General features: G+C 40.5%; 1 protein-coding gene across 5 annotated transcripts in view; it reads right to left on the minus strand.

Moving 5' to 3' along the window:
* The window catches only part of PAXIP1 (PAX interacting protein 1), an 85,899-nt gene that overhangs the window by 57,390 nt on the left and 5,247 nt on the right, over positions 1-23,262 (minus strand). For all 5 annotated transcript variants that reach the window (XR_010598204.1, XR_010598205.1, XM_005297195.5 and 2 more), the window contains exons 2-5: positions 22,863-22,997; positions 17,944-17,987; positions 10,053-10,116; positions 8,189-8,302 (exon numbers count right to left, since the gene is read on the minus strand). Coding sequence is in view for 3 of the 5 variants with exons in the window: in XM_005297195.5 (XP_005297252.2) it covers positions 8,189-8,302; positions 10,053-10,116; positions 17,944-17,987; positions 22,863-22,997 (357 nt within the window). In the remaining 2 variants the exon portion in view is untranslated. The remainder of the gene's footprint in view (positions 1-8,188; positions 8,303-10,052; positions 10,117-17,943; positions 17,988-22,862; positions 22,998-23,262) is intronic.

Below are 23,262 nucleotides of genomic sequence, written 5' to 3' on the forward strand. Positions count from 1 at the left end.
TCTTCTGACAGTGGCTAATGCCAGGTGCTTCAGAGGGAATGAACAGAACAGGCAATCATCCAGTGATCCATGCACAGTTGTCCATTCCTAGCTTCTGGCAAACAGAGGCTAGGGACACCATTGCTGCCCATTCTGGCTAATAGCCCTAGTTCCACACCTCAGCAGAATTAGCCTGCCTACTGCACAGTATGTTTGCCAACTGGCACAGGCACACATGCCCTAGGCTAGAGAAAAGTGCATCAGGCTGGAATCCAGGACCGCAAATTCAAAACTCACCTCTTCTACTCGTTGTTTATATTTCTCTCTATTAGGCCTGTACTCCTACCTTAGGTATCAGCCCTCCCCAACAACACTGATTTTACAAATAAGTTAACTGTGGAGTTGTAGAAGGTGACTTCAGACAGAAGTCAGAACAGGACTTAGGTCTCTAACAGAGCAGGCCCAAGTCTCAGTCATTCTTTCTTACAAACCCAATGTGACAAATCTGAGGATAACTCAAGAATTAGAGGTCTGTGCTAGGGATCCGAAGGTCCAGAGTTCAAATCCAGTTTACAGTTCACATGAAGAGTCCTTACGACTGAAAATGATAGCACCTGATTTTTCCAGCTCTTTTTAAAAAACGATTTATTTAGTTCACACTGTGAGAAAGCTTCCTTTAAAACTGAATGTATAATTAAAAATACATTATAATCTATAATGACACAACGCATAACAAAATACAGGCGCCTCGCATTTCAATAGTATGTTTCACATTTCTATTGCTTGTATTGCACATTGGTAGATTGCATGGTTGAGTCATGGTCCTGGTCCATTCTCACTATATAAGGGAGCCATTGTTAAAATATTAACTTAGCAGCTTCGCCTCTTACATTGCTCATGTTGGGGCTCAGGACCAGCAGGAGACATTCTGGGCTGGCCTAAAAGCTATAGCTCCTTTTCCTCCACCAGCAACAACAGACACTCACACCCACGCCAGCTTCCTGACATCAGATTTTTACAAACATTTTTACTATGGTCACTTTACAGATGAACAGTTCTGTGTTCCAAATTGTGCACATTACTTGATCATGCATTGTTGTTTCTATTATCCCTGCCTCACCCCAATTCCCACAAACCTGCTGCCTCTTGCCTTTAATTAATTATTCTGTAGACATTTTGGGGTAATATCTTGTATAGCTCCCAGCACAACCAGGGCCTCTAGGTGCTACTGTAACACAAATAGCATCCCAACCTCCCCCAGTCCCTCAAGTTATTCTACTCCTGAAGCAAATCTCAACCTCCCTGCCCACCATTCTCCTCTCCATCATGCTCTCCCTATTTCCATTCTATTTACTCTCTTTCATAATACAAGAATAAGAGGATGTTCAATTAAATTGAATGGCATATATTTAAAACTGATAAGAGAACAATCTGTAGGCCTCACTCCCACAAGATATCAGAGGCCAAGCGTTCAATAGGATTCAAAAAAGGATTGTACAGATAATAAGAACACTACATTTACATTAAATAAATACCAGAAAGGGTATAAACTCTCATGCCCAGGACCTAAATTAACCTTAAGAAGGATTTGGAAGATACTGCTTGTATAAATCAGTTAATCCATAACGGTCCTCTATGGAGTTTCTTACCCCTTCCTCTGAAATACTTTGTTTTGGCCACTGTCACAGATAAAATGCTGGTCTAGATGGACTACTGGTCTGATCCAGTATGGCAATTCCTACAATCCTATTTCGTCCATCAACTTCTCTCTCCATCCCTTTGGTTTCCTTCTCCCTGTCCCAACTTTCTACTTCTTCCTTGGTCTCTATTTCCCTTTCTTACCTCCTTTCATCCCCCCTCTCCCCACTAACTGCCACCTCATTTTAAACTTTCCTCCCCGACCACATAGAGACAGGAAGATATCTACAAGCCCAAAATAAAGGTAAATGTGGAACCCTCAAACTCATGTTATATTTGTAAGCCTTATCCCCACAACCCCTACCTGCCACCTTTTTCTTTGTCTCCCGTTTGTTATGTTATCTTTACATGGAACATAAAGGAATAGAAATGACTTTTTGTGTTTCTGTGGAGTGCCTGACAGAGTTTTGGCATTATGTATAAAAGCACAATTAAATTAAAAAGTTTGGAGATTTTTATTCAATACTTGTTGTGCCCATCCCTGTGGGAACTGCAAACACCACAGATTACGAGTGATTGATAGATAGCAGCATGTCAATTTTGGGTAGGAATTATACTTCCCTAAGAAAGCATAAGGAACTTGATTTTTCTTAAAGTACAGAAACAAGAGAGATCTGTGAAGGTGAATAAGTGACTGTAGCCAAAAGCCCAGTCTATATTTAGATTTGGCTGGGAAAGAAGATCCACAGTTATTCTCCATCTGTTCTCTTAAGTATTTAATTGAAAGTTCCTTAGCCATGGAAACCTATGGAGAAGGCTGTAAGGCCAGAACTTTATAGCATGCAGTAAACACAAAAATAGAAAAACCTGACTAAGACTGACCAGGACGTGCTGACCACAGAGAGATCAATGATATAGAGCTCAGTAGGACATTTCCCAAGACCAACTGGAATAATTAATATTCCCTGAGCCAACTACCCAGAACTGAGATTTCAATGGACCTGAACAATAATCTCTGATTTTAGAAGTGATGGTCCCTGAAAGAGCAGATCCAAAGGGAGAACTCTAGATTTCAAAAGACAATGATCTGAGTCTTCAGACAACTGAGCCACCAAAGCTTTCAAAGACCACACGCCAATTATAGGCGAGACCAACTGGCTTGGATCTGAGAAGGCCTTCAGAAAAGGAGGTTAGTTACCTGTAACTGGAGGTTCTTTGAGATGTGTGGTCCCTATCTGTGTTCCACACATGGGGACGTATGAGCACCATGCGCCTGAGTCTGGAGACTTTTAGTAAGCATTGTCCATTGATCCACACATACCCAGTTGTTCTACTCATGCTCTGAACCAAAGGTTTAAGGTGGGGTGCAGACCAGTCGTCCCCAGTTCCTTCTCCTACCACAAATCCAGTTATGATCCTCAGCAGAGGGGTCAGAGGGCAGGGAGTGGAATACACCTCTTGAAGAACCTCCAGTTACAAGTAAGTAACCTCAATTTCTTCTTTGAGTCATGGGCCCTATGTGTATTCCACACCTGGGAGATTAGCAAGCAGTAGTCAAACAAGAGGTGGGTGCAAGGATGCAGAAGTGATGACTGACTGTAATACTGCTGTCCCTACAGCTGTATCTGTAGTAGAAGACTGGAACAAAACGTAATGTCTTGTGAAGGTGTGTAAGGAACTCCAGGTAGCTGCCCTACATAGCTCTAGTAGAGGTACATCTTGCAGAGCTTGAGCTTGAGTTTGCAGATACTTGCTCCAATAAGCTTAAAGTTCAAAACAACACATGCTATAACACAGAAAGGCATAACAGAACAGACAGAGGAATGAGGGAGGTATGGGAATGGTGTTAGTTAAAACGGTAAAAGTTATTTTTTTTTACATATATATATATATATATATATATATATATATAAAAACACACACACACACACTTTTAAAAATAGCATGTAAGTGTAGAAATATAAATTGGCCTTATTTACACTAATGCCCCTTTTACTCCCCTCTGGTAGTGTACAGGAGACCTAACATGGGCTTAAATTTAATTTACACCCAATTTAAGGGTGTAAATGAGAATCTGGCCCAATATTTATAATTTTGTCAAAGTTATAATATTGATGATTTATGGGAGCAAAGTTGATTGATGATTTATGGGGGGGGGGGGGCCTGCGGCACTCTGGCGGATCAAAGCAAGTTCGATATAACGCGGATTCACCTATAATGCAGTAAGATTTTTTGGCTCCCGAGGACGGTGTTATATCGGGGTAGAGGTGTACTATCATTCCTCTGACTATTCAGATGATCTACTGGAGGGAGCTCCCTCTACAAACACAAATGGGATAAAATGCCACACTAATAAGATTGTGGACAAATTTTAGAAGCCTACTTTGACAGTCTGTGGTAGGAACCTGGAGATTTTTGAATCTGAGCAAAAATCAGGTAACCTGTAAAACTGATAACTAAAAATAATGTAGTTATATCTGAACACTGAAGAAAACATAACAATGGGAAAAATTAATTTCACTCACTATTGCACCGATGATTCTCAAATGAACTGTTCAACAAATATTTATATTAGGTACTGAAGGGAATACTTATTTTGCTTAATCTAAAATAAAACTGTTAAACACATCTAACATTTTTAATACAATACAGTTTATTTGCAAGTAAATGCAAATAAATCAAATCTTCTACTCGGTTTCTGGTGCTTAGATGTTACATTGTAGATAGGATACTTCCTGGGGGAAACCAGGATTGTGAGACACCTCACTACCACCTGCCCTTAGGGTGAGAAGCCTTGTCTTTGCCTGCCACAGGTCAGCTTCCCGACTCAACCAGCCACAGGCAACACAAGCTCTCCCCTAGGCCTACACAGGCCCCTCTCTCTCCACATGTTAGAGACAGGCAGATTTCAACCCCCGAGCCTTCCAAGCATCTCCCTGGAGTGTCCAGCCTCTGTTCAACAGGCCATTCTCAGTATTCACAGATTCATTGCTCCCAAAGAAGCAGTATATTCCAGTTTCTCAGTTACAACTTAGATCACCACTCCTCTTAACATACAGCACTCAAGCAAATTTATAAGTAAATACAAGCAACAGTTTTATTTAACAAAAGAATAGAGATTCAGGTGATAGCAAGTAGAAGTACTGGAAACAAATGGTTACATATAACATTCTAGAACCTATAGATACTTCATGTCTTATAGAGCAGAAGTTCACCCCCAAAGTCCTTCTAGCATTTTTCAGCTCGGAAGGCTATGATCCTTTTTTCATGAGAAAAGCCAGCCAGCTTGTCTCCTTGGTGAAGGATGCTGGGTGTTTCTTGGATCCCTTAGACCAGTGGTTCTCAACCTAATTACCATTGTGGCCCGCATCCGCGGCACACGATATGTTATGTGGGTCACATCCAATACCACCTGTATGGCCCTGAGGATGTCACATGGTCCACAGCTGTGTGCTGACTGGGCCGCAAGCTGACCATGGGCCGCAGGTTGAGAACCACTGCCTTAGACATATTACAATAGTCTTTATTCTTATTCATACACAGGACATTCCCTGCTGACTGGCTTTTCTTGTGGCCTCCCTCTCTTGTGGGCCTTGCAATCATTTAATTATCAAATAGGTTCCATTATAAGACACACAATATATAATGACCAGATAGGAAAATAAGTGTCTGCTACTTCTTGAAATGAACCTGTTTAAGACAAGTCACCTTTTGGTTACTTGCCTTAACTTCAAGGCTTTGAGAACATAATTTCCAGTACAGAGAAATTACTCCTTAAATACTATCCTTACATACATTTCAAAATGATCATCGTGACCAATGGGATACTGCCTCTGGATAGACACCTCACATGCCACCCTTAGGTGAACTTAATATGCATATATCTGACCCAGAGAATCCCTGTAAAACCCTATGCATCCCCTATGCCCTCTGGCACCAACAGGTTCTTGGGTCACAACAGACATATCAGTCATTTCAAGGCTTCTGAATCATTCAATGTATGCTTTGGATACCAGTACTATGTATGTACTGGAAGCTATTAAACTGTACTGGTTGATACAGGTGAGTCTCATCTTATGCGGGGGTTCTGTTCCGTGGTTAGCGCGTAAAGCGAAAACTGCTTATAGTCAAAATTACAATGAGCTGAATGGCGGATGAAATCGCACGCACTACAGGTACAGTATTAAAATAGTTATTTTTCTCTTTTTTTTGTTTTTGCCAACCGCGTAAAGCTGAAATCGCGCATGTTATTTATTTATTTTGGAGGGGGGGGGGGGGAAGAGAGAGAGGAATACTAAGATTCCCGCGCACAATCAACAGGAATACCTTTACCTTCTCCCAACTCCAGGCCATAAGAGACCCAAAGATTTCCCAGACTAATTTTATAGCGGGGCGGAGGGGGGGAGCGAGGACAGGAGGAAGAGGGAAATCACACTGTTGATGTAATGGCAGTAAATTGAATCACTATGTACTTTACAACCATGTTGTCATAAAAATAAAGGGAAGGGTAATAACCTTTATGTATATAGTAATATCAAATCCCTTCTGGCCAGAGGTACAAAATCACTTACCCGTAAGGGGTTAATCAGTTCCATTAACCTAGTTGGCACCTGACCAGAAGGACCAATGGGGAGAGACGATACGTTCAAATCGGGGGGGGAGGAGGGGGGGAGGGGAGGAGGGTGGTTTTTTTGTGTATGCTCTTTGTTGTTCTCTCTGAGACAAAGAGAGGGACCAAACAAGTAATCCAGCTCCTACTGAATGATACTATTACTTACTATTTCTGTAATTTTAGATGTAAGGAAATGCTTTAGAGTATCTTTTGTTTTAGCTTGTGAATTTTCCCTATGCTAAGAGGGAGGTTTAGTCCTGTTTTTTGTAACTTTGAAGTTCTGCCTAGAGAGGAATCCTCTGTGTTTTAAATCTTATTACCCTGTAAAATTACCTTCCATCCTGATTTTACAGAGGTGCTTCTTTTATTTTTTCCTTACAATAAAGTTCTGTTTTTAAGAATCTGATTGGATTTTTAGTATCCTAAAAACCCAAGGATCTGGTTTGTACTCACCTTGTTTACCTATTTAGTTGGTATATTATTCTCAAGCCTCCCCAGGAAAGAGGGTGAAGGGGCTTGGGGGGATATTTTGGGGAAACAGGAACTCCAAGTGGTCCTTTTCCTGAATCTTTGTCTAACTCACTTGGTGGAGGCAGCGACACTGTCCAAGGACAAGGAAGAATTTGTACCTTGGGGAAGTTTTTAACCTAAGCTGGTAGAAATAAGCTTAGGGGGTCTTTCATGCGGGTCCCCACATCTGTACCCCAGAGTTCAGAGTGGGGAGGGAACCCTGACACATGTATAAAAAAATTATTTCTCAATCAAAAATTTCCAAACTTGACAAAGATCTACACAACAAGTTTAAAAGTATACATTTTAGACCCCCAATTCAGCAAGCCTTCAGACACATGCTTAACTTGACAATTTTTTTAGACTATTCACATCCATAATGTCAAGCATTTGTTAAAGTACTTGCAGGATCAGTGCCTAAGTTACCAAAGCACAAAACAAAAAACAAAGTAAACCTTGCTGTATCCACTGATAAGATAGCTAGAAACGTCTAAGTAAAATTTTTTGTGTTTTTTTTTTTTTAATATTTAATTATGGTTTGAGAACAAACACACTAGGACTTTTTTCCCCCAGAAAAGTAAGTACCTGAAATAAGTACTTATACTGGAACTGCTATAATTAGAGCATTACTAATAGGACACTATAAGACTCGGTTCCGGTGTTTTCTTCGTGTGCCATCTTTGGCAAATCCCTTAGCCTGTTATTCAGTTTCCCCACCTATATAAAGGCAATACTACTTAATTAATCTGAAGGTTAGCTAGGGTTTGTGAAGAGCTCTGAATATTAAAAATTCTGTATACATGTTCAGTATTTTTCATCAATATGGTGCAGTAATTAGTGGGACAAAATAACCCTTCATCTTCCTCCAAGAGGAAAATCCTTTGGGAATTTTGTTATTTAGGGTTGCCTTTTGGATTCTTCTCCCCATACACACACACACACCCAAAATGTCAACAAAATGGAAGGCACTGCAAATCTTTTTTCAGTGATAGTCTAGTAATAAGATTATAGAGTCAATATGTGCTTTTACAGTATTTCTACTCTAGCCTTGTAATTCTTCTTCAGGAATGCCACTAAGTAATTATAAAGGACATATACTAATGCACATGCACTATTGACTAGTGTATATGAGTAACTAGGAAGGCAACTGTAAAGCCAGTTATTTATCAAAAAACTTTAGACATCAAATAGTTATTATGCAGCTACAAATCAGATTAGAAATACATAAATTGAAGCTGGGATACCTTTTGAATTAATCAAACTCAAAGCTTTAGGGAAAATAAATATGAGACAATTAGCTGCAATGCATTAACATGATCAGTTCAGCTGTTCAAATCCAGCAAGCAATTTGAGACTCTAAAGAACTTCAGGAAAGGTGAAAATTGTTTGATTATTCAGAAGCAAATGAGAACTACACCAGGAAAGACTGTACATGTAATAAACTCTTACCCCCTTTGGCTCAGGCACAATCAAATGAGTACACTTATTATTGAGGCTCAGCTGGCAATCCCCTCCATAAAAAGTAATCAAAGCCCACAGCACACTTCGATCTTCAGATGAAATCTAATAGGAAGTTAAAAATAAACCTTTTAGATTTATGCAACAACACTTCTTTTGCTTGAAGAGCATTATTATAGCTTGTAAAATATTGTTTAGCAATCTGACTAATGTTCTACTTCCCACCATTTTTAAATAAAGGATTAGTATGAAAGTTTACAAAAAAACACTGAAGGACAATTCTTTAACCCATACAATGAAAAGAAACTTTAGAGATGTTCTTCACTTTTGCTAACCTGAAAATAAGGTATTATTTTTTGGGGGGAAGGGGGTAGGGAAGAGGGGGAGGAGCAAGTAACAACTATAGACCTAAAATGCCAATATCAAGTTTTGTAGATTCATTCATGAAAGACTACTTATTTAGCTTCAACCATTACCTTACAAAATTGGATACTCGAAAAAAACCCTCTTACAATAAAAAGGACTGCTTTATGGACTTTACTTGCATCAACATTCTCCAACCTAGGGAATGTCATTATTGAATAACAACCAAAAATCTTAAAAAAAACAGGAGTACTTGTGGCACCTTAGAGACTAACAAATTTATTAGAGCATAAGCTTTCGTGGACTACAGCCCACTTCTTCGGATGCATACAGAGTGGAATAAATATTGAGGAGATATATATACACACATACAGAGAGCATAAACAGGTGGGAGCTGTCTTACCAACTCTGAGAGGCCAATTAGGAATCAGAATACTCAAAAACCAGTGGGAGAACACTTTAACCTGTCTGGTCATTCAATGACAGACCTGCGGGTGGCTATATTACAACAGAAAAACTTCAAAAACAGACTCCAACGAGAGACTGCTGAGCTGGAATTGATATGCAAACTAGACACAATCAACTCAGGATTGAATGAGGACTGGGAATGGCTGAGACATTACAAACATTGAATCTATCTCCCCTTGTAAGTATTCTCACACTTATCAAACTGTCTGTACTGGGCTAGCTTGATTATCACTTCAAAAGTTTTTTTTTCTTTTTTTCTCTTACTTAATTGGCCTCTCAGAGTTGGTAAGACAACATTTAACAACACATAAAGACAATCAGAAGTGCTTGTTGCCTCTAACAGATTACGTTCTATTCTGCCTGGCATGTCAGGCAAACCTGGGCAATCATTCATATGCAACAGAAAATTAACATTTTTCCTTATAGCACCAGCAATAGCAGCAATTTAAAACCATAGGGCACCAACCTGTAAAGGTGAATGCACCTGTTCACACACTGATTTCAATAGGAATGCTCACCGTGTTCAGAGTTAAGTAAGTGCATACACCTTCCCAGGGCTCTAGCCTAGCCTGTCTCAAATTTTAGATGTGGTACCTCCAGTAAAGTGTTAGTGCACAGAAGAATAGGTATAAACATAGTGATCAGGTATTCTGCAAAGTTTTCCTGCTTAGTGCATGGATAACAAACAAAACAAAACAAAAAAAATCCCCAAAATAAGTTGCAAATAATTTAAAAGTAAAAGGCACATAGTTCCTACATGCTGCTCTCTGCATACTATAGTATCTCTTTATTGCTGAATGCCATATAAATCATTCCCCTTTTCTGCTAAGTGTTGAATGATTCTGTGGATTCCCATGTGTGATATCCAATACAGTATTTAGTCATTTGCTGCTCAGGTAGTGGTACACCAAAGAAGAAAAGTCATGGTACATGTAGAAAGATAAGGAAAACAAGAATCAGAATACAAACGTATACAAATGTATTTATTCTAAGTTATATTTCTTTAAAATGGTTATATGCTCACCTGAGAGAGACAAGCAGTGACTCCAAAAAAGATCTGACATGATTCTGGAGAGAAACCATTCACCCTGGGAAACAGATGTCAAGGACATAACAAAACCAAAATGGAAATTTCTTGAGGGGTTTCGGAAGAGAATTAATGATGTTATGCACAGCACTTTGCATAGATTTGACCATTAAAAAAGCCAAATCAAAACAAACAAACAAACAAACAAAAGCTAGTCCTGCAAAGTGAGAGGTTTTTTCCTTCAAGTTGCAAGTTTCAGTAAAAATTTAAAAGTTTCTAGTCAAACTGATCCCGATTACTTCGAACGACTGGGGGGGGCCTTAAATGGCACTGTGAACTGGCTCCTCCTGGACAGCCTTTTCAACACATTCTATCCCACTAAAAGAAAAAAAGAAAAACAACGAAGACATGAAACCACCAACTTATTTTTCAGACATGTATCTTGTCTTTATAACCATGGACCCTCCATGTAGGAGGATCACAATCACATAACTCTGCCTGACTTCTTGATATTTTATTCCTGTTTTTCTTATGATTTAGCTCCTGAACCTACAAACACTAATACACTCATTGGGACCACTTGTATGCGTCAAGTTAAGCATGTACAGAATAAGGACCTTAATTTTGACTTAGTTTTGTTCCCCCGACCCCACCACGTGCTTTGGAAGGGCAAGGGAATCATAAATATTATAAACAATACTAAGATTTTGTTTTTTGGATTTCCAGTCTTTTCAGAGCAGTTGAAACACAGCAGTGAAATGGTGCTTTTTGTAAAAAGTTCAACAAAATCTAATTAAAAATCGATTTATACTTCACAATTTATATAGAAAGTATGTGTATACTTCTTGCCGATATGCTCCTGTTCTCTGTACCGTTGAGGGCACCAGTGAAACTAATGAGACAGTTGGAAGTTATTTACTGAGCTACTGCTGCTCAATATGCTATGAGCAGCTGCTAAGGCAGGGACTGGACCACCCCACCTCATCCAAGCAGCAGAGGATTCTGCCTTAGCTCTTTTTTTCCTTTTTAGCGGTATCAAAATGAAACTTATAAGAACTTTCAGACAGCTTAATAGTACTATACTAAAAAAAAAAAAACATATTCAAAGATGGCAATAACATGCCCACATTTAGCCAATAGAAATGTAGAACAGGTTGTCTGAAAGAGCTCTTTTTCAAATGTTTACAACGTTCAGCAGAACTTTGAGGATAACAAACATTTACAGTCATTTTATGTAGTACTCTCATATCCCTCCATGGCTTCACTTTTTTCCCCTTTAATACACACACTAGAGCTTTTGCCTGGCCTTGGTTTCTGTTTGAAAACACTGATTAGAGAATGCTGGAAACTGCCAGGCAACAGAAGGAAAATTCTTCAAATTAAGTCAGCGCCACAGAATACACAGGACATAAACATATTAATAACACTATGCAAATTTTAACCACATCATGCATGTTTAAGAAAAAACACATTGTTGAGACATTATTTTATACAGATGATATAGATATAAATATACACACACTTATACTGTAACTGCCATCACAAAATGCAAAAACCTCTATGATTACACCTTTAATTCCTACATTACCATAGAGTGCCAGGAACACATACGGCACCTTGTAAATAATAACTAAACCACAAGGACTGAAGAAAGACTGTACATAGCAAGTGGAAAGCTGTCAATGACTGCCACAGCACACTAAAATTTACAAGAATATAACCAGTTTTACTGCTGTTACATATAGTGTTCAAACAGCAATAAGACTAATGAAAAGTTCTTATATGTTTCACTTTAATACTGCTTAGAAACATAATATAAGGCAGAGGTTCAATCCTCTGCTACTTGGTGGAGGTCTATTCCCTGCATTAGCAGCTGCTCATAGCATACTCAGAAGCAATTTCCGAGTTTCAGTGGAGATCTCACTTGTATACAGAGCAAGAGTGAAACCGATCCTTTTCATTCTGCCTCTAAGAAAAATTACAAGAAGCAGAACAAAGGTGTGAAAAGTGGGAGTGGAAGACAAAAAAGAAAGAATGGGAAATGTAAAGCTGTTATTTTCCAGCAGCAAAGAAGGAGAAGAGTGCAGACTGCCTCCTTCCCTCTGTCAGAGCAATAAGAAAGAGAGAAACTCCTCCCACTGCCTCTTTGGTTGCTAGTAGGGAGGAAGTATAATTGACCCTCTTTTCAGGATGGTAAAATAGGGAAAATGATCTGTGCTTACCTGAATATTTCTTTTCTTTGAGTAATAAGAGCAGCAGATCCATTACAATGTGTATGTTAGCCTGCTTGCAGGTTGGGGACAGAACCAGATTTGTCAGATGCTCCCTTAAGTTCCCTATCGCTGAGATAACTTCTACAGCCAGGATAATTCAATTTCAGTTCTAGTCACTCCATCTCAAAAGAGATACATTAGAATTGGAAAAGATACAGAGAAGGGCAACAACAATGATTAAGGGTATGGAAAAGCTTCTGTATGAAGAGTGATTAAAAAGACTGGGACTTTTCAGCTTGGAAAAGAGATGACTAAGGGGGGATAGGATAGAAGGCTAGAATATCATGACTGGTGTGGAGAAAGTGAATAAGGAAGTATCTACTCCACATAACACAATAACCTGTCCCGTCCGTTCCCCCCCGACGTCTCCCCCCAACGAAATTAAGTGGCAGCAGGTTTAAAATAAAAGGAAATATTTCTTCACACAACGCACAATCAACCTGTGGAACTCGTTGCGAGGGAATGTAGTGAAGGCCAAAACTAGAACACTGTTCTAGATACGTTCATGGAGGATGGGTCCATCAATGGCTATTAGCCAAGATGGTCAGGGATGCAACCCCATGCTCTGGGTGTCCCTAGCCTCCGATTGCCAGGAGCTGGGACTGGATGATGGAATGGATAACTCAAGATTGCCTGTCCTGTTCGTTCCCTTTGAAGCTCCTGGCATTGGCCACTGTCAGATGACAGGATGCTGGGATAGATGGGACCATTGGTCTGACCCAATATGGCTGCTCTTATGTAAATCTACCTTCCTTAATAGTAGGTTGTGTTAACGATATTGTCAGGAAAAAGCATAAGGGTTTCTCCTACTACAAAGCATGGTAAATTGCACTTAACAACAACAAACCCAAATCTTTGGATGTCCATAGCCATCTCTATTCTGTATGATCCATTTGTGTGCAGGATGGGCCGGATCTGGGGACCTCGTCACTCTAAGAAAATAATTTTCCATGGAATCACAGATAATTTTTCTATTCTTCATTCCAAGGTCCACAGAACTGTTACAATGGGATTTTTATAGCAGTGTGCCTCCAGGGTGAGAAGCAGGGCAATCCTTTTAATAAGGATATCCAAAATGAGGTAGTGCATATATTATATCCTCCATCTTCCACTGGGCAGTAAGCATGGAAAAGACTCCTGCCAAAACTAAGGAAATGGCATTCATTAAGACTGGATGACCAATATGCAGAATTTGGTGAAGTTACGTATTGACGGCTATGTGGCAGTCTAGCAGATCTCGATATTGTATAGGAGACGTGACTACTCTGCCCTGAGACTGTCAGTGCTCCTAAGGACTGGACTTTGATATTTAACAGGACAAGTCTGTTATCTATGGAAGGAACAGTGCTCTGAGACCTCAATTAATCACTGTGTTCTAGCTGGTGGATGCTGTATTCTCTTTCTCGAATCTTCCCTGAAAAGAAACAGGAGAACCGCCAAAAAAAAAAAAAAAAAAAAAAAGGGCAGAGAATATACAACTGGCACTAGATCTCTGAAAACAGATAAGATTGGGTAAGAGGCAGAGGAGATATCTATCCAGTATTTCCAGGTATCATATACACTTTAGATCACAGAAGCATGCCTGTGAATGAGTTCAGAATTCATAAGCTCCAATAAGAATTGGATTTTTGTTTCTGATACTACTTGCTTTCCATTATGGCCATCTTCATCTTCTGTTATTCTTCTAAGATGAAACCTTGTACTTGATAGTATTTATCCTCATCCCCAGACAATGACTGACTTCCTTGCTACCATATGCGTGTGTTTGTCCTGAACTCCAGGAACCGTATCACTCGGTGTGTTTGCTTCAGCCTTCTCTTTGTACAGATCCCTGATCAGAAAAATTGTCTAGAAAAAGGTAAGCAAATTTCCTTCTTCCCTAAATCCAGTATTACTGATACCATGATCCTGGAGAGAGTCCATAGGGAGCACATTGTAACATCAAATGAAAATGATCGAAGTTGGGAAAAGAAAAAGGCTGTGGTTCATCTGCAAAACATAAAGAATTGTCTGAAGATGGTAAAATGGGAATGCTCTGAAGACAAACCTCCTTTAGATGCCTCAGACAGGGCCCTGCTCTGCTTCTCCCTGGTTCGCTGAAGCTAAAAATAGGATGAGGAGCAGGCTGCAATCCATCACCAAATGCGCATGACTGATGACTGAATTCATGCAATGGCCTTTGCATGGGTTGCTGAGACTGGGAACCAGATAAAATTGTTCCTGTAATTCTTGTGTAGCTCCATAGGGTCTGCCCTCTGGACAGTGTCATGTGACCACATTTGATGAAAGCTATACATATTCCTATAAATGCTGGAAAAACCTCAGAAGGGTAAGGGGAGTTCAGGGAAAGCTCCCAAAAAGTAAAATGCAGCCCTGGCACACTAATCTAGTATAATGAACTAAACTGTTAGTCTGAAAATTTGAAATTAATTCTGTAATTTTCCTCAGAAAAGCTCTGCAGCAAGGGGATCTGGTTGAGCCACCTGTTGCTGGGGAGGCAAAAAAGAAAATGGAAGGAACTTCAGAAGGCAGGGCATTTCCCTGCTACCAGTCTCTGACAGGTCTGTTCTGCCCCTACTCTGCAAACAGACTGAAATACCAATTGTAATGGAGCTGTGAACCTCAGCATGAAGACGACAAGCTCCAAAAGAACTTATCAGACCAGTCAAGAATGACATAAAATATAGGGCCCCGCAGGGACAGATACAGGACATGATACTCCCCATACAGGACATGCTCTTGCTGTCTCTGAATAAGTAAACAAACTCTGCAATAGAGCATTGAAAGTGGAATTTCAAAAGTGATTAAGTGTTGGCCTAATTCTGCTGCCAGTGAAGTCGTGGAAGTAGTAAGGCCAATGCTGAGCACTTCTAAAAATCCTATCATAGGATGTTTTCAGATTATCCCTCCTCACACTTTCTAGCAGCTTCCCCTGGACCCATAAGGGGTGCACCCTCAACAGCTCTCAACTTTCTTATCAGCTTCTGGCAAGTAGCTATAGTCTACTGGCTAGTAGTTTTCTAGCAGCTATCTGGTAAGTATTTCAAGCCCTTTTAAACATTCAAAGGGCAGAAAAAGCTCACTGCATCTTTGGCAGTCAAAAAGAACTCTATCCTTTTATACCTGAATCTGGTACAAAGGGAAGAAAAGGTAACACAAGATTCTGAGCTCATCTGCCAGGCAATTCTCACAAAAGGGAAGCATCAGCCTGAATCACTGTCTGTTATAAAGGGTCTCCTAGGACCAAATTTTCAAACAAGCTTCAAACTTCACCCTTGCAATAAGGTTGCTTCATTACCCAATCTGCATCCCTGGACACAAACAAGCAATGCACAAACAAACTGGTGAGGCAGGCAACTACCTGGTTTCTCTGTGCAAATGCAGACTGCTTATGCACAAGTGTAGAGACCTGTCTGAAAATTTGGCCACCAACATCCAGATAACATGGTATTTTTCTGGTTACTTGTGTCTCCACAGCTTGCAGTTTTTGTTTTATTTAATGTAGAGATTGTAAAAAATTCTGAATTGATGTCCTAAAGACTGTGCTGTATCGGCAGGAGCTGCCTGGCTTTCCCACACTGCCCTGCCAATATGCAAATCCTTCCTTTTCACAAACCGATTACCCGCGGCAGCGCTTTGAAGTTTCGAGTGTAGCCACGGCCTTAGATCGATCTCCCCCCGTAGTGTAGACAAGGCCTTAGCGTCCACGTCCATTCAATCTTTGGCTTAGCAGAAAAGCCAAAATGTTAAGTAGCCTGTGGCCTTCAACTAAAATAACATCTAAGGATGGCATCGCTACAAACTGAAAAATACACTAAAATTTTAAAAAACTACACCTTAAATAAATAGTACATAGAAGTAATATAGCATGGGGAATGCACTACCACATGCTCCAGTGTTATGAATGCTATTAAAGAAATCACCTGGCAACATGGGCAGCACATGAACCACTGGCCTAGCGCCTAGTCCTGCCCTTTCCACCCAAAGCCCCGCCCCAGAGTGCCGGGAGGGCGGATGGCACAGCCCCAGCCCTGGAGCACCGGGCGGGCAGTGCGGCCCCAGCCCCAGCCCGGTCCACGGTACAGAGTCAGGGGAACTGGCAGGAGGGGTTTGGGGGTGGAGCATAGGCAGGGCCACGCCTGGCTGTTTGGGGAGGCCTGGCAATAATCATTACAGATAAATTATACCACCATTTTTATATGTTCATATCTTTAGAAATTCACTTATTTGGCTGAAATTTCCATACTTTGCCTCTGCTGAAAGATTATTTGTTTTGAAAGTGTAAACTCTGAAAAAGTGAAAAAAATCCTCACTTTTCCCCCATTTTAAAAGAATGTACCACTTTTCACTTCCTCACAAATAATTCACAAATGGCTCAGTTTTGAAACTTGCCATGCTAATAGCCTTCACAAGCAAGTATATCCATGAACAAGTTTTTAAAAACTTGGCAAAATAAAGTGATTTAAAAAAAAAAAAATCACTCTTGGACATACTAAATCAAGCATCTGCTAACCACTTCTGCAATGCCTAATTAAGGCCTATCACTCTTTGTTACATTAACACTGCATGTTCTCCCCATCCAATCTGACATGCACAGTGGTAGCTACTCATGGGCTGCTGTTCGGAAAACTTGCTGCAGAGATACTGTACATATCTCATTGAAACAAAAACAAGTTACTGCAAAAGAATTGCCACAAATTGAGGGCATTAAAAAAATAAATAAAGGGATAAACAATTTAGAGCATCTGTGAAATGGCTGCTCCATAGGCCAATATACTGCAAATTCAAAACTTTCATTAAAAAGAAATAATTCTGGCCCCTTTATACAAAAGATACAACCATCACAACATAAAGAGACATGCTGCTACTGAGTTAACCCAGACTTGCAGAAAACTGTCTCAAGGCAGCAGTAGAACCAAAGGCTGGGGAACTTGCCACTTTATTCACCTTTACTGAAGGTTTAACTTCAAAGCCTGACTGGAACCACTGAATGCGGATAATGCTGAAGTTGTCTTTGCAAATCATCCAAGCGACTCCCACCCCCACACTTCTTCATTTTTTATTAAATTGAAATACAATACATTGTAAAATACAACACTTAGGTCAGATAAGGTTGCAAAATTAAAATAAAAGTCAAGGAAGCGCTAAGTTATGGTTATACAGCAATATTGACTCAGCCAACCTGCACAAACAGTGTCTTCTGATGCAGATTTTACAGCATAAACACTAATAAAACTACATTCTTAATCAGAAGGAACAGGTATAGATAATACTAGACATATGCAGTGTAACTGAGTTACTATTTATTATTTGCATTGCGATGACACTATTATTAGACCTTTAGGCCTTGATACTGCAAATGTGTACGCATGTGGTTTACATTTACTACCACAGGTAGTAACAGTGGAACTACCTGCATTAGTAAGGTTAACCACATGTGTAAATGCGTGCAGTATCAGGGCCTTATCTTCTGTATTTCCTGATTTTTTGGCTTTAACGGTGCACCCATATTGTGGCAACAGATTTTAGCATTTAATATGCAGAATATACACTTTAATTTTGACATATTTTTCATACCGTATGTTACAATTTGAACAACTCAATAGGAAGGATACGGCAGAAGAGCGCCACACTGAACAGACAAAATCACCCAGGAAGGCTGCAAGACAAAATTAATTAAGTATATTTTTAGTGAAGTTTCTGCAGCAATACACACAAATAATAGTTTGATTTCTGTTTGTATTCATTTTAAAACCACTCTTCAGTTCTATACCTTTCATCTTAGGAATACCAAGTGCTTTATAAACAATTTACTTAATCCTCACAACACTCCACATGATATTATTAGCTTTTAAACACAGCTCAACTGAGCAAGGCAGCAGCAAAGATTGGAATAGAACCCAGGTTTCCTGACTTCCAGTCCCCTGCTTTAAACACCATATATTTAGACTCCCTTAAAGATATGTAGAATTCAAGATATATGTATTTATTTTGAGGATTTAATCCTCTCCTCCTCCCCCCCCAAAGATTTATTTTGTTTTTCCTTAAACTTTTTCAGCTTTACCTTTTCCATTTTCTCTATTTCTTTTCCCTATTTTAGCCACACACTATAACTACTTTTAGTCCCTTTGATTTCCCTCTCTCTTCATACTTAGGTTTATCTTCTTGATTTACAAGCTCACACTATGATGTTATCAGATCAGATTAAACAGTTTAGCTGAAAGTCCTGCCCTTCTACTTGACAAATTAAAAAAAAAAAAAAAAAAAAAGTTGGTACTACTACATGAAATTAAATTATTTAAATTAAAGCCATTAGGAAGTGGAAAACACTGTTAATGCTTCTAAGCCCTTCCTCTGTACCTAAGACTGACAGCAATCTCCTTGTTTGTGAATACAGAAGTAAGCCACAGAGCATTCAGTGCAAACAATCAGCCATAGCATACAATGTATCTGCAAGTGCCCCAGCTGAACAGATCCATATCTACTATATACAAAAGCAGGGGCACGGAGTTACCAGAAGAGATAGAACTTAGAGAGGCAGCATTGTCTAGTGGATAGGGCACCGGCAGTGGTGGATTAGCCACTGGGCCAACGAAATCAGTGCCCAGGGACCCCGGCCAATTGGGGGGCCCCCAGAAAAATGGGTGCCCCCGTGCCTCAACCTGCTTGGCGCTCCTGCCGGGGAGCGGGGGAAGCCCACGTGCCCTGACCCCGCTCCCTAGCAGGAGTACCAGGTGGGGCAGGAGCATTGGGTGGGCGGGGGAAGCCCCCACACCCAAACTCAGCTCCCTGGCATTGGAAGGGGAGCAGAGAGCCCCACAAACCCCTAATCCGCCTCTTGGCACCGGAATGGGTAAGAATCTGGAAACCTGGGGTCTGTTTCCCAGCTGTCTGTGCCTGGCAGGGAAGTGTCTCAAGGTCACACAATTTTGTGCCAGTTTCCCCATCTATGAAGTGGGGCGTATGACCAAATGCAACCCTGTATTTACACCCAATGCATTAGTGTAATAATCATGAATAACATAATCCTTGTGATGTATCATTTGAAATCTAACAATTCACTGGTCAATAATATCATGGTGAAATGTGAGTAGCAACATTACATGTAAAGTTATGAACATAAGCTGAAACTATGACTGAAATGTGTTTACCAGACAAATCTGGGAGGAGTAAACTTGTTCCTCAAAGACAAAGGACAAGCTAACACCTCTAGCCAGGTGTCATCAAAGCAGATTGGCCATCACTGGTCAAGTGGCCATTCTTTGGCACCGGAGGGGAGCACGAACAGATCAATCTGCATTTTAACAAATAACATGGAACCTCTCACCATGAGACTCCATGTCTCCATCCTCAGGAAGATGCATTTCAAAGGGTGACTAGACTATAAAAGTGAGGGGCAAAAAACCCCAGGTATTCTAACTTTCTTTCTCTCCCTATCTCTCTCTCGCTCTCTTTCACCTAAGACAACAAAGGAACCAGACTCTGGACTTTGGAAGGGTTCTGACCTGAGAATTTGGTCAGCCCCATTGCTGGGAACATGTGTAAGGATTTTACCTTGAACTAAGTCTTGTTTGTTAAGTTTTAGTTACTAGAAAACGTTTTATCTTTATTTCTCTTTAACCATTTCTGACTTTAATGCCTTATACTTGTAGTCACTTAAAATCTCTCTTTGTAGTTAAAGAAAATTATTTTAACCTTTGATCAAAACTAATCCAGTGTTGTATTTAAGTTGAACTTTTGGGTATCTCCAGTTAAAAAGCAAACTGTTGGATACTGATCCCTTATAGGGGCAAGAGACCTCTAACATCTGAACCGTCCAGGAGAGAGCTGGACAGTGAAGAACTCAAGTTTTGGGGAAATTTTGGGACTGGAAGTGGGTTGGGGTCATCCTGCAAGTGGTAACCGAGGCTGGTGGAAGCCAGAGTGTGACTGGAGCGTGGCTGGCAGGCTGCAGCTATACAGACGCTCAGGGTGTGACCGGCATACTGCTTGTTGGGGGGGGGGCCAGGTTGGGAGCTACAGCAGCAAAGCATAGTGAGGCACCCAGTGTTGAAGGGCAGGTGAATTGCACCCCAGAATGTGATAGGGAGAAATGATACTCCCCTTCCACTGATCTCACAGATGAAAAGCATTGTAAGAGAGCTAAGTATTATAATCACTATTATTAAACTAAAGAGCCAAAAACATCTTAGAAAATGGACTTGTTTGATTTGTGTTTGAATAGAAACCTGCTCCTACTGGAATTTCATTTTTGACTTCCACTATTTCCTGTTAGTTTATTTGTATTTCTACACTGTCATGCAAACCCAGGTACTAGTAGAACCTGAAAGTTACAAACACCTCAGGAATGGAGGTTGTTCGTAACTCTGAAATGTTCTAATACTGAACAAAACAGTATGGTTGTTTTCTCAAAAGTTTACAACTGAACATTGACTTAAGACAGCTTTTAAACTTTACTTTGTAGAAAAATGCTGCTTTCCCCCTTTTTTGGGAGGGGAGGAGGGTACTTTAACACAGTACTGTACAGTAACTCCTCACTTAAAGTCGTCCCAGTGAACGTTGTTTCATTGTTTTGTTGCTGATCAATTAGGGAACATGCTCGTTTAAAGTTGTGCAATGCTCCCTTCTAACGTCGTTTGGCAGCTGCCTGCTTTGTCCACTGCTTGCAAGAAGAGCAGCCCGTTGCAGCTAGCTGGTGGGGGCTTGTAACCAGGGTGGAGCGGCAGCCCCCCATCAGCTCCCCCTATCGGCTCCCCGCTTCCCTAAGTTCCCTGTGCTGCAGTCGCCCAGCAGGCTAGCAATTACAGCTATCCCTCCCCCCCCACTGCCATGTGCTGCTCCTGCCCTCTGCCTTGGAGCTGCTCCCAGAGATTCCTGCTTGCTGTGCAGGGGTGGAAGGAGGGTGGGAGGGGGCTAATGTCAGGGTGTCCCCCTCCCCTCTGCTCCTGCACCCCACTTACCCCTGCTGCATATAGAGCAGGGAGGGGACACGGACAGAGAGAAACAGAGAGAGCCTGGGGCAGCAGCTGCTGTCTCAACATCCTGATCCACTGAAAAAGACAATGCACTTAAGAGTGGGTCAATTTACTTAAAGGGGCAGTGTGATCTCTCTCTCTTTTTCCCCACACACAAGGTATGTGTCTCTGACTGCTATGCTGTCTCCCCTCCCTCATGTTCGTGCTGCCTTGTGTGAGAGGGTACATTAACAACAATGTGTTAACCCTTGAGGGCTCAGCCGAGTGCTAGTTCATCATTTAGCAGCAAGGCATTCCCTGGGACATATCCCTCCCTCTTCCACCCTCTAACTTCACCACCTCAGCCACGCTTCACAATCATTATAGCTGTGAACAGTATTAAATTGTTTGTTTAAAACGTATACTGTGTGTATATCTATATATAATATAGTTTTTTGTCTGGTGAAAAAAAATTCCCTGGAATCTAACCCCCCTTTACATTAATTCTTATGGGGAAATTGGATTTGCTTAACATCGTTTCGCTTAAACTCGCATTTTTCAGGAATATAACTACAACGTTAAGCGAGGAGTTACTGTATTTGCCTTTTTTTGGGGGGGGGTGGGGGGGGGAGAGCGGGTCTCTGCTGCTGCCTGACTGAATACTTCCAGTTCCAAATGAGGTGTGTGGTTGACTGGTCAGTTTGTAACTCTGGTGTTCGTAACTCTGCAGTTCTACTGTACAATATATTATAAGCCACCAGAATTCAGTATTGCCAACTTCTAGCATTAAAAAAAAACACATCATGAGAGTCATGACCTCTCATCCCCAAACCATGAGATTTTTAAAATAATATATTCTAAGATCTTTATATTGACTTTCTGGCTCTTAAACAATTAGGTTCACATTTTCAAGCTTATTTCCACAAACATGAAATCAAGAAACATACTTTTTTTTTTCTTTTAAATGAAAGCTGAGATTCTGGTTTATTCACAAGACTCCAGCACTTTAAGAAAAAACACCAAAAGACTCACGATAACATCACAAAAACTGGCAACACTGAGATTTATATGGAATCTACCTACGCTTTACTTTTTAAAAAAACAGGTCTCAAAATGTGCATGTGAAGAAGAAATGCATATGCAGACTACTTTTTATAATAGAAACGGATGTATTTTATTGCCAGCAGCTGCAGACAGACTTTCCCAGGCAAAATAATTGTAAAGTGACTAGGACCACATCACCCTAGATAACCGAGGAAGAAGAAGAAAGGTGATGGTGATAAAAGAAATTGGGAAGGACAATGAGAACAAACAGGCAACTAGTAACCAAAAAAAAAGGGGGGGAGGGCGGGGGAGAGCACAGTTGTGGTAAAAGGGTTATACTACGCTTTGGAATCCTATATAACTGTCATTCAGAAAATAAGGTGGGCACCAAATTTAGAAGCAGGTTAGACACCCCTCCCCCATTTTCTTCACACATCAGATGAACATGAATGGTACTTTAAAACCCAAAATACAATTCATTACAGTGGAAAACAATTATATTAACACTTCTACCATGTTATACAGTAGGTACTCACCTTTACCACAGGGAGATCGAAGACCTCACGAGATTCTCCAACCTCGGGATTGTCCCCATCTTCCGAAATAATGTGGGAAGCCAGTGCATTATAAGAAACCTCCTTCGCTTTCCCAGCTTTTAGAAGCTGAATAACCTAAAAACCAAAGAGCAAGACAAATTCAAAGGTCATGTGATAATGTTTGGTTTCAGAAAAATTTTAATGTAGCAACCCTTGGGAGTTGGAGAAGTAATATTTCACTTAGTTCTCTTGTTTTCTTATAGAAAACATAATTACGTTGTAGGCAAGGCTGGTAGCACTGCCTAACATTAAGTTTGCCCAATACTTGTTTTCAGTTGTTTATAACTTTGCCAAACTTTAACCATTTGGCTGAAATTTTACATGCTGAGTTTCTGCTTCA

This window comes from Chrysemys picta, chromosome 2, assembly GCF_011386835.1.
Source record: "Chrysemys picta bellii isolate R12L10 chromosome 2, ASM1138683v2, whole genome shotgun sequence".
Classification (NCBI taxonomy): Eukaryota; Metazoa; Chordata; order Testudines; family Emydidae; genus Chrysemys; species Chrysemys picta.